At 44.0% G+C, this 12,747-nt stretch overlaps 1 protein-coding gene across 1 annotated transcript; it reads right to left on the bottom strand.

Annotated features, from left to right (window-relative positions):
* Positions 1-2,099: 2,099 nt before the first annotated feature.
* BLOC1S2 (biogenesis of lysosomal organelles complex 1 subunit 2) lies at positions 2,100-12,196 on the bottom strand. Its single transcript, XM_050960369.1, has 5 exons — positions 12,069-12,196; positions 10,440-10,556; positions 7,105-7,224; positions 4,231-4,335; positions 2,100-3,666 (listed from the first exon to the last, which is right to left on the bottom strand). The coding sequence occupies exons 1-5, from the start codon at positions 12,124-12,126 to the stop codon at positions 3,635-3,637; spliced, it is 432 nt and encodes a 143-aa protein (XP_050816326.1). The 5' UTR covers positions 12,127-12,196; the 3' UTR covers positions 2,100-3,634.
* Positions 12,197-12,747: the final 551 nt, after the last annotated feature.

A 12,747-nucleotide genomic window follows, 5' to 3' on the forward strand; every position in this document is an offset into this window, starting at 1 on the left:
ACTGGAGTTAGTAGGATACAGCAGATCTCAAAGCAGTGAGGGCAAAACAGGAATCTAGATCAAGGAAAACTGAAGTTTTCCTATCTGAGGAAAACGGCAGGAGTATTTAAGAAGAAATGCCTTTAAAAATAAGAGCACCTACATCCTGCTACTATAGAAAACTGTCAAACTGCATATTGTGTTTTCTGGGCCTATGTGCTGACAGACAGGCAATGAGAAAGCTCTTCCCTGCTAAACACAAGATGGCTTCCTTCTTCCATATGGAGGGCAATACTATAATGTTAATGACTGTAAAATCTATGCAGCTTAGAGGGGAAATATTCCCCAGAACTGTCATGCTATAGGAAATTGGCTAAATAGTTGTGTGTGGATGGTTTGTTTTTTTTTTTTGGTTTTTTTTTTTTTTTTGGTTTTTTTTTAAAGCAACTCTTTCCTTTGAAAGACGCTTGTATTTTGCTGAGGGAGTAGGCTAGAACAAAGGGTGTTGCAGAAGCCATCCACTCCCTTATCTCAAAAAACCTGAACTTTTTCCATGGAACAAGGACTTGCTCAAAACCCCAGATGTGTGTAAGAATGGCCAGACTGGCTTAGACCAAAGATCTATCTAGCCCAGTATCTGGTCTTCCAACAGTGGCCAATGCCAGGTGCCCCAGAGGGAATGAACAGAACAGGTAATTAACAAGTGATGCATCCCCTGTCTCCTAGTTCCAACTTCTGGCAAACTAAGGCTAGGGACACCATCCCAGCCCATCCTGGCTAATAGTCACTGGTGGACCTATCCTCCATTAACTTGTGGGGGGGGGGGGGGGGGGAGGAGGATGGCGGCTTTTTTTTTTTTTTTTTTTTTTTTTTTTTTTTTTTTTTTTTTTTTGGAACCCTGTTAGTTTTGACCTTCACAACATCCTCTGGCAAGGAATTCTATAGGTTGACTTATTTTTTTTTGGGGGGGGGGGGAGACTTCCTTTTGTTTTAAACCTGCTGCCTATTTCATTTGGTGATCCCTAGTTCATGTGTTATGAGTAAACAGCACTTCCTTATATACTTCCTCCACACTAGTCATGATTTTATAGACCTTGATCATATTTCCCCCTCCCCATCATCACTTTTCCAAGCTTAAAAGTCCCAGTCTTATTTCTCTCTCTTCATATGGAAGTTGCTCCATACCCCTATTCATTTGTTGCCATTTTCTGAACCTTTTCCAATTCCAATTTTTTTTTTTTTTTTTTTTTTTTAGATGGGGTGACCACATCTGCATTCAGTAGTCAAGATGTGGACATAACAGGGATTCATGTAGAGGCAATATATTTTTGTCTTCACTGTCATTTCTTAGTGATTCCCAACATTACTTGCTTTTCTGACCACTATTGCACATTGAGTGGATGTTTTCAGAGAACTATCCACAATGACTCCAAGATCTTCCTTGAGTAGTAACAACTAATTTAGATCCCACTTTTATATGTATAGTTAAGAAAACAATCTTGTGCATTACTTTGCATTTATCAACATTGAATTTCATCTGTCATTTTGTTGTCTAGTCACCCAGTTTTGATAGATCCTTTTTGTAGTTCTATGCAGTCTGCCTGGGACTTAACTATCTTGAGTAGTTTTGTATCATCTGCAAATTTTGCCACCTAGATCACCTATGAATGTTAAATGGTTCTGTACTGGGCTCAGTCCTCTGGGGGACACCGCTATTTACCTCTCTATTCTGAAAACTCACCATGTATTCCTACCCTTTGTTTCCTATCTTTTTTAACCAGTTACCAATCCATGAGGACCTTCTCTCTTATCCCATGATAGATTATGTTGCTTAAGAGCCTTTTTGGTGAGGGACCTTGTCAAAGGCTTTCTGAAAATTTAAGTACCCTATACCCAGTGGATCCCCCTTTTCCACATGCTTTGTAGGCTGTGTACACTTTCATTTACAGTGCTGCTACAACAAATGTTAGCTTTGCAAAGTTAGAGAGTTGGTCTCCTACTGCTCCTCACTCTTCATCCAGAAAGCAAGCTTCTCCCTCAGCCTGAGACACCTTCAGGGCAAACTTCAGCATTCAATTCCTAAGCTGTAAGTTTGGTTTTTTTTTAAATAATGTTCAAGATTAAGTATCAACCTTTTTCTTTAATCATAGATAAAGAAATCCATCTGTAATAACTACAAGTGAATGTCCACTTTTCCCTATGGGAAATACTTATAGTAGCACACGAGGGCCTTGGATGTGATTGTGTTAAGTCCACAACCCTTTGATTAGCTATAAACTGAATACAACTTAATTCTCCTTAATGGGGTACACATAGAAGACCAAGGATCAAATATTCAAAGGGGAGAAGTGCAACAAGAAATTGATAAATGTAGTAGAAAGTTAGCCTCTTTTGATTATCTGTGTGGGCTTTCTTTGTCCTGAAGCTTAGTCTGCCCTCCTATACCACCTCTCTCATACTCAGGAATTGACAGATCTGGCTTTTACTTGTAATGTTCATATCCCACTGTTAAAATAAGTGGTTACATTTGTCAGATAGGAACCAAAGACTCATCTGGTACCCACATTAGGTAGCAGTGACACCATGAATATTAAGTGTCCCACCCATTAAAAGTTTGCTTTTAGATCACTAAAAGGCAGATAAGTACCATAACTTGCAGGGAGGTCTATAAAACTCATTTAGACAAAGATGCAATCTCCTAGTATTGGGAAATATCTCAATGAAACTGATTATGAAGCACCACTTGTTTTCCATAATGCAAGATCTTAGCTTTTCTAGCCTATTACATATTTATTTAAGGCTTGTCTACATATGGAGTTATTCTGGAATAAGTGCCTTTTTCCAAATGTAGCTTAACTTCCAAAGAATCTCATCAAAGTACAGAATTGGTCTTAAATGTCTTCTCCTGTGATCTCTACATCAAAATGACTGTTACATGTTTCTGTTCTCAGCTACATTAAAAGGATAAACTTGCCTAAAGCATGAGAAACCAGTTCTCAGAAACAGAATGAGTTAATTTCAAGACATTTGCGATAGAGAAGTTTAACTGTAAAGCTATAACTATTATTCCCCTTTCAACAGGAAATCTGGATACTAAGACAAATTTAAGAGGCTCCAAAACAATGCTCACACCCCTGAAAACAGATCTTTAGACAGTACAGATGGAAAGAATATTTATGCTAGACACATGGCTTTAAGTGAGAAAAAGGAAGCACTGGAACAAGGTGAATTTCAGGTCCTACAGCTGTAGAGGAGAATGTAGTGGGAGGCTATGGAGGAAGTTTTTTTACAAGGCCATAGGACCTATGGAGCTCAGGAAGTATTAAAGGTGAACACTGTCTTACGGCAACTCATAAGAGCTCAGAGTAGATTTCAACTTTTGACTCCAGCTCAATAATAGAGGCAGTAAAAGAACAGGCTTCTGAGAAAAGGGAAGGTTTTCTAGCCTCAGGAGGAACAGACACACAGCACCATTACTAGTCTGATGTCTGCTACGCTCAAGTCCTTAGCCAAGGCATCCCCCTGGCTACACAGCTCTTCCAGAATAACAGCTTGTATGTTTGGTACAGTTCAAACCTTAAGAATTTGACAAGTCAACCTGAGTCATGACCCAATTCTTGCATCTTAGGAAAAAGCATCCTTTTGTTGTAGAATTTCATCGTTTCTCCAGTTTTTTGTACTTTGCTTCTGCAGAAACAAAACAGAATGGTTGTTAGAACTGAGAGGAGGACTAAAGGATACAATCCTGTAAGCTGATGTGTATTCTAGAGTCCCCTTGACTTCAGAGTCACTTGGGACAGTTTTTCAAAGGTAGTTAGGCACCTATAGTTGCAAACAGGTGCTTTTAAAAATACCACTCAGTACCTAACTCCCATGGAAATCAATGGGATTTATGCATATAACCTACTTAGATCCTCTTAAAAAAGTTCACCTATCTGCATCTTTAGGCCCTAGATACCTGAGTGCCTTGCAGAATCAGGTGGTGGTAATTATATTGCAACACTACTCCCATTATAGTCAGCTTTCACAAAGCCTGCTACTTCTAATATACCCAAGTTATAATACACTTCTTGCTCTTTCCAGTATATTTCTATTACCTACTTTCCTGAAAGGAGAACAATAACATACTGCATTTTCAGAGTTCCAACACAGACTAGTTAAAATCTCTATGAAAATTACTCCTGGCTTCTTCTGTGTACATTGTACAATAGGCTATCCAGCTCAATAGTAACAATACAGGAACAGGGTTACCAAGCTTTTTCGAATAGGCATCCAGCTTGTAGGCTGCCTGCTCAAGAGCTGCCACTTGTTCTTCAATTAAGTTGATTTGTTCCAGATACGGCTGAAGACCAGCATCTTAAAAAAGGGGGAAAACCGGACCAATCAATTCTTACTAATTCACTGAGAGGGGACAGTTCACAGCTGAAACAAAGAGCTTTGCAGGACATTGTTTGGTCAGTATATTTTACGGATAACAAAAAGAACAAGTGTCTAGAGAGAGATTTTTAAGTATAAAATAAAAATTTAACTATTCTCAAACTCGCCACCAAAAAAGATTACAGTGAGAATTAAATCAATACAAGTGTATTTCTAAATTCTTAATCAGTTTCTAATCAGCTGAAAGCAAATATACTAACTATGTTGTCCAGTTATGAGAACGAGAGAAGAACCTATTTACTTCACTCACTGTACAGGCATTTTATTACCTACAGTATATAGCTTTATAAAATGGTATACAAGAGAGACAGCTGCAATGTTTATCACCAATTTTGCATGTAAATCCTACAAATCTCTAGCTTTCAGCAGTAATCAAGCAGAAATGATTCATTATCTGCATTGATGTTGAACTGCAAAGCTTTATGGTGTTTGGAAAACAAGATCACATGTACATTTCATTGACATAACCCAGATCTGTGAGGGAAGGTATATAACTGAGAGTTACACAAACACAGATTTTGAAGATCCACTAACACTTCCTAGAAAGTCATCCCAATCTTAGAAAGAAACTTTTATTCTTACAGAAACAGGTACTGAATAAAAAAAAAATTGAGGACTCTCCAAAGGTAGATAAGCACATATCCTGGGCTAAGTTCCCTATAAGATGTGTGGCTGCGCAGCTGCCTGTTAAGTCCCACACAGGGGCTCAGGGCTGCGGCGGGGAGAGGTGACCCTCCCTGCCAGCCCTAGGGCAGACCTGCTGCGGCGGGGAGAGGTGACCCTCCCTGCCAGCCCTAGGGCAGACCTGCTGCGGCGTGGAGAGGTGCCCCAGTGTGGATTTGCCATGGCCGGGGGAGAGGAGCCCCTGCCTTGGCCCAGCCCAGCCCCGCTGGAGCTGCTGCAGCTGGGGAGAAGCACCTCTTCTCCGGTTATGAATCGCTGTGGCGAGAGAGGGCTGGGGGGAGTCCTCTCTCTTCCGACCATAGACCCTGGGCAGCCTGCACCCCAAACCCCTCATCCCTAGCCCCACCCCCCATACTCCAACCCTCTGCCCCTGCCCTGAGCCCCCTTCTGAACCTCTCATCCCCCAACGTGCCCGAACCCTGAGCCTCCTCCCACATTCCAAATGCCTCAGCCCCACCCCCAGCACATGAATTTAGTTATGTGCACCAATATGGAGGTGATGGGTCATATATCACCTCATATTGGTGCACGTAACAAAATTCATTCTGCACATAGATGTAAAAAATTAGAGGGAACACTGATTCTAGGCCAGGATATTCACAATGATTAGGGCCCTACCAAATTCATGGCCATGAAAAACGAGTCACAGACTGTGAAATCTGGCCTTTTGTCTGTTTTTACCCTAAACTATATACTGATTTCATGGAGGAGATCAGAGTTTCTCAAACTGGGGGTTGTGACCCAAAAGGGAGTTGCAGGTGGGTGGGTCACAAGGTTATTTTAGGGGGGATCATGGTATTGCCACCGTTGTTTCTCCGCTGCCTTCAGAGGTGGGTGGCCAGAGAGCAGCAGCTGTTGGCCAGTCGCCCAGCTTTGAAGGCAGTGCCCTGCCAGCAGCAGCGCAGAAGTAAGGGTGGCAATGCCAGACCAGGCCACCCTTACTTCTGTGCTGCTACCTTGAGAGCTGGGCATCCGGAGAATGGCAGCTGCTGACTCAGGGCCCAGCTCTGCAGGCAGCAGTACAGAAGTAAGGGTTGTAATACCATACCATGCCATCCTTACTGCTGCTGGTGATGGCTCTGCCTTCAGAGCTGGGCTCCCAGCCAGCAGCCAACGCTCTCCAGCTGCCCAGCTCTGAAGGCAGCAACGTCGACAGTAGCACCACAGAAGTAAGGGTAGCAGTACCCCCTCCCCCACAACTCCTTTTTGGGTCAGGACCCCACAATTACAACACTGTGATATTTCAGATTTAAATAGCTGAAATCATGAAATTTAGTATTTTAAAAATCCTACGCCCATGAAATGGACCAAAATAGACCATGAATTTGGTAGGGCACTAACAGTGATGACACAAAGCGCCAATATGGCTAGAACACAGTTTCCTCTAGATTAACAAATCACTATTTAACCTAATCACATCTTCCATTTTTTCCTTTACCTTCTCCTATGCATAAACTAAGCAGCTGAAATAACTAGTTGAGACAATAATACTAAGGAAGGGGGAAGTATTTTGGTGGATTAAACCTCTTTATCCCCATGCCACTGTTGATGTAGATAAATATTATTGTCCCTAATGTACAGATGGGGACAGGGATGGACACAGCTTATGGACTTGAACAAACTCTCCCTCAAAGTTAGTGGAGTCTTTCCACTGACTTTAAGTTGGATCAGACGCTAACGTGCCCAACGCCACAGTGGGACTCTGATCGAGCTGGGAATACAACCCAGGGCTCCTGGCTTCACTTCTGCTAACTAATCACAAAACCATCCTTCATCTCCCATACAAAAGCAAAGGGAGGAGGATTAGTACTATTCAGAGAGCTCCATTCATTTAACCATCGGCTTCAAATGAAACTTACTCTACACTTATCACGTATTCTAGGCACAAACAGCCTTTACAGAGTCTTCTCTCCTTCAAAAGTTAACGAACTATAGGCCCCCAGATGCTTCGTTTAGTGTGTAACATCCATTTACTACAGTCACTCCTGACTCATTTTTACTTACATTTTTGATTTAGGTCCTTCAGGTTTCGACTAATGTTTACAGCAATATCTTTCATTTCCAGATATTTCAAGCTAGTCAGCTTGTTCATGTTTTCCAGGAGTTTGTAGTCTTCACTGGTGGCTTAAGAAAAGAGAAAATAATTACACCTATATAAAAACAACTAGCAGAGTTTGGAATCTACGTGCGCACTGTTCAGAGCTGAAGAGTTCAAGGTGACAGCTGAACATAGCTTAGAATATCTCATTCAATAATATGGCTCTTAGCAAGATGCTCCCTAAAAACAAGGGGAGCAAATGTTGCAGATGGGCATATCAGATGGACTCAAGAATAACTATGTAGCATATTCAGTAAAACACATGGGCTTATTTTATACATTTCTACAATTCCTATCATTCTGGCAGACAAAAGTTTCTATTTACAAAGTTGAGCTGCATGCAGGAACACAAAGCCCCACAGAAGTCAACGGAGCTTCATATAGGGATGGTGGTCTGCCTGAATGAGGGTGACCAGATGTCCTGTTTTTACAGGGACAGTCCCATTTTTGGGGACTTTTTCTTATATAGGTATCTATCACCCCCCACCCCTGTCCCATTTTTTCACAGTTGCTATCTGGTTACCCTAGCCTGAATGCAACAGCCTGCAGGATCAGGGCTTAAGACACCAGCCAGCTCATTACACTGTTTTGGGTTTTGCATTTTTGTAGAGAAAAATAATCAGAGAAACATTAAGCTGAAAAAAGTTGGAAAACATAAGAGGTAAGACTTCTGTGTTAACCTTACCTCTGTTGGTTCACATATAGGCTTTGATTAACAGAGCACCATTAGAAAGGAAGGATGGTCCAGTAGTTAGAGCATTAGCCTAGGACTCAGGGGATCAGGGTCCCTGCTCTGCCATGAACTTCCTGAACAACAGTAGGCAAGTCACTTAGGGTACATCTTCACTACCAGCCGTATTGGCGGGTAGCAATCGATTTCTCGGGGATTGATATATCGCTTCTCATCTAGACGTGATATATCGATCCCCGAACGCGCTCCTGTCGACTCCGGAACTCCACTAACGTGAATGGCAGTAGCGGAGTCAACAGGGGGAGCCGCGGACATTGATCTCGTGCCGTGAGGATGGTAGGTAACTCGATCTAAGATACTTCGACTTCAGCTACATTATTCATGTAGCTAAGTTGCATATCTTAGATCGATCCCCTCCCCTAGTATAGACCAGCCCTTGGTCTCTCTACGGTTCGATTCCCTAGTTGCAAAATGGGGACAATAGCTACCCAAACTCATATGAGTCCTGGGAGGATAAATACAAAAAAAATAGTAAGATGCTCAGATACTACAGGAATGAGGGCCAGATAAGTCCCTAAGATAGACAGAGGTGTTTAAGTGCCTTATTGAGTCAGGGCCACAGGCAGTATGAAATGACAGAGGTTCTTTCAAAGTCTGCTGATGTGATATACTTTGGACAAAACAGGTGGCTTGCCAAAAACATGCCACCAGGCTATTTGTGGCTTAACAACTTTAGCACAAATGCAATTTACATAAAGTTGCCGGTGCTACAGAGCCAACACCCTGAATCAGCAATTTCTATTCTCTCAGCTGCAGCTAATGAGAACAGTAACCCATTTCAGCATGCTTCATGGGATGTTGGCTCTGCCGCATACACACAGTACTTGTTCCATTCAGTAACATGGAGCAGCTGTAGAGACCCCTATAACAGAGTAAGCTGCCAACCGAGCATCCCCTTGTGGTCAAAGATCATTTCATGGCACCTGCCTCTGTCACTCCTGCTTCAGAGGCCTCGTAAATAAACTCCACACCCCTAGTCTAAAGGTAATGTAAGCACTCCCCTTGTTGAGTCCAATTTATTCAGTCCCCTCGATACACACTGGCACTCCAGGCCCCAACCCCAGTTCAGTGTCTCTCTTCCCCTTAGCTAGGGAATCCCCAGCCCTCTTTCCTGGTGCTGTGTCCCCATTCGGTGACCACTCTCAGGCTTTACCTGGCTAGAGCTCAGCCTTTTAGCTTTGACTTCCAAACTCCCCTGACGTCTGGGTCTTTCTCCTGCCTTAGTAGGCTACTCCTAGTTGGGGTGACCTCCTTGATTTCAGTCTTCCCTGCAGGAGCCCTTCCCAGGTAGTCTTTGCTGCAGCTTCCCGCTGTTCTTAAAGGGGACAGCTGTGGTTCCATTACATGGCATTTACTTCCCCCACCTATGGACGCGAGTTATTCTTGTCACAGGAGAATGGCAGCCCAGCTCAGTTCCAAAGTCAGCTTTGGTCCAGTCATGAAGATGCAGTATGTTTATAGGTCCCTCTTGCTCTTCATCTGTTCTCTCCCCACTGGGGGCTTGTCTATGGTGACACTTAGGAACAGTCTACATTACAATATTAAGTGGACCTAAATTATGTTGACATACAGCCACCATAGTAATTAAATTGCTTTTGCATGTCCACACTACGCTCCTTGTGTTGGTAGTGCATGTCCTCACCAGGAGCGCTTGTACCAATTTGACTGTCAGCATGGGGCATTGTCAGAAGGCTTCTGAAAGGCAGCAACAGTCGATGTAAGCAACCTAACTACATCGAGCTAAGCACTATGCCTCTTGTGGAGGTGGAGTTATTAAGTCGGTGAGTTACATCAGTAGGAGCTACATTTTAGCACAGACACGTACAGAGTTAGGGAACAGATTAAAGCACACTAGGGAACTTTTAGTACATGGCAGCAGTGTCCACGTAGGCACTTAGTGCACGGCAGGCTACAGAGAAATAGATTTACACCTCACCTTGCCACGACTTAAGTGTTCATACAGACAAGCTCTCAGAAGACGAAATAGTTCACTTGATTCAGTACCACACTAAAAACTTTTTGAAAGATAAAAAGGCACATCAATCTGGGGCCCTCTTTTAGCTTTACATTCAGATGCTCTGATGTTCTATCTCAACACATGATCCAAGTGGCAGACATCTAACTGTCTGTGTGACCCTGCTGACAGCTGACATGCGTTAACAGTTCACTAGAGCACTTTGATCTCATCCTCTTTGAAATGGGACTAGCTCAAAAAACATTAATGAACTATTAATGCACATCAGCAAGGTGCATGTGGACAGTTAGATTGGGGCAGGCTAGTGCAAGGCGGCAAAGACCCCGTTTGCCATGGTCTAATTGCTTGTGTACATAAGACCACTAAATTATATTAAGGCCACTTTAATTCTGCCCACACAGGGGCTGAATGTAGTTTAAGTAATCCACTTTTAATTCACACCTTAATTAATTTGGATTTTTTAAACAGTTTATCTCTGTGCTAGCCAGGTTTGTTAGTTTCACAGTTTGCCTTACCTGTCAGTTCACCTGTTAAGTAAGTGGCCATTTTGTTAAACATATCCTTACAAAGCTCATTGATATCTGCTTCAGCTGGTTCCTTAGCTTCCTCCGCTGTCTCCACAGCAGGATCCTCTAATCAGGTTATAAATGAACAGTACAGAGGTAAGAGAAAGTTAGTCAAATACTGAAGTACACACAAGATTGTAAAAACAGCACAGATCTTTTTGCTACATTTATTTTCAACATAGGGTGTACATTTTAGATTAATAAACAATTAACCCACAAAGTTACCTGTAAAATAGCATTAAGTTGATTTAACAGCTTGATTTTAAATCAATAAATATTTTATCTATTTCAGGGGTAGGCCTCTCCGGTTTCCCTTATTATTACAAAGGCAAAAATTAATTTTGGCAAAGATATGGTGATGTGAAGAGAATGATTTCAGGAAAGATCTTTGAGTCTGATCATTTCTATTAGCTGTGCCTACTGTCATTTTTTTCATCTTTGATCACTGATTAAGAACTGTTCTTTATGTCCCCTTCAGCTGGTGCTGCAACAGTCCCGTCCACTAAACTCTTTCTTCTCCTTCAAATCCTTTTGTAACATTCCTCCTGTTCTTCCCACAAATAATCTCTCCACTGCTTCATCTGAGTAGTTTTCTTCAAGCACCCATAACTCCAACTGATTTACCTAGGGGCTGAGGGCACTTAGCAACTCCTGGAAGAGCGTGGCATACTGCAGGATCAAGCCCATAGGCAATATGCATTTTGGAGCAGGGAACCAGACTTACTCCATATTTGGAATAGTGTGATGATAATTTGTGTGCTATATAAGTGGTTAGTAAGCATCAGTTCCTTCTGTGAAGAACTGATTATATTATTAGCCCGGAAAAGCTTTTCATGACAAAACCATAGGCTGCCCATCTAAGTGAAGACATTTTCCTCTCCCTCTTGATGCTACATCCTTCTCATTTCAGTGTCATTGTAAGCAAGGAATATTTGCCAAATAAAGACTGCAGCAAATCACACGTGAGACACAGAGAGAAACAGCACCAGCTGCCTGTGACGGAAGACTGGCACCATCACCCACTTCTGGAAAGTTTAACATTATGTATGACAGTGGGGTGTGCGGTATGTGGGGAATAAGACTAACTCAGCCTAGTGAAGGATAATCAGCCAAGCCAGCACCGCAGCCCATCATTGGTGAAACAACCCCTGCTTGGTTAGGGGATGGAGACCCTGGTCTTTTGGCCACAGAACGATGCCACCAGGTTGGCTCACACCTGCCAACAGCTGACGGGTGAACTGAGAGTTCTGGGGGCGCCCTGCTCCCGCCCCAGGAGGCACTAAGGCCAATGGACGAGTGCGGGTCCCTTTGGGATCGGAGCACCGGCCCCTCTCGTAGCCTGGGGAGTGCGGGGGGGGCCAGACCCCAACTCTACGGGGTCTCCTGGGGCAGGGGCCGAACGCTGAGACCCCTCCTAGGGCAACAGCCCCAGCCTGCCGGGGAGCCCGCTCAGGAGCGAGAGGCCAGCTGGGCCCAAGGCCCCCTTGGGAGGTGGGGGCACATTAGCAGCGCGGCACCCGAGGGGCACAACTCCCGGCTTGGGGCGGGGTCTCAGGCTCCCCGTGGCCTCTCCCTTACGTTTGGCTACTTGCACCCGGGCCTCCGGCGGACCCTCGGCAGCGGCGGCGGTTGCCATAGCGACAGGCCCCCCTCCAGTAGACAAATCCCGGCCACTTCCGCGTTCCCCCGAACTCCCCGAGCGCGGCCCCGCCCCTGCTCTCTACTGCGCAGGCGCAGTAGCATTGCGCTTGCGCACAGACACAGCTGTCACACGTCCCTCTGCGCATGTGGGTGGCACTGGTGAGCGGAGGGGCCCTGGTTGTCCTGGGCGGGGCCTAAGATGCCGGGAGCCTAGTCCCCCCATGCAGTGGATGCTAATATCTCCCTGGTGGGAGGGGATGGGGTTGGGCACCCATCTTGCCAGATCATTTTAAAACCACCGAAAGCTTTATTTCCATTCCCTATGGGGCTCCCCTCAAAGGCAGCTCCACCTCATGCTGGTTAAGGGAACCATGCTCCAGGGTGTGTTCCTTCAACGATCGTTGCTGCAACAGACCCTGGCGGTGCCCTAATGCCTGGCTTAGTTGGAGTCGGAGTTGAGTGACAGTTGGTCATGTTAAAACCATCAGCAACCAGACTCTACGGACCTTTCTCCACCAACCTGTACAGCACCTAGCACAATGACTGATCTCAGTTGGGGCCAGACAGTAATATAAATAGCTATGAACATGTTAATTAATGCCTCTGTAATACCAAA

This window comes from Gopherus flavomarginatus, chromosome 6, assembly GCF_025201925.1.
Source record: "Gopherus flavomarginatus isolate rGopFla2 chromosome 6, rGopFla2.mat.asm, whole genome shotgun sequence".
Taxonomy (NCBI): Eukaryota; Metazoa; Chordata; order Testudines; family Testudinidae; genus Gopherus; species Gopherus flavomarginatus.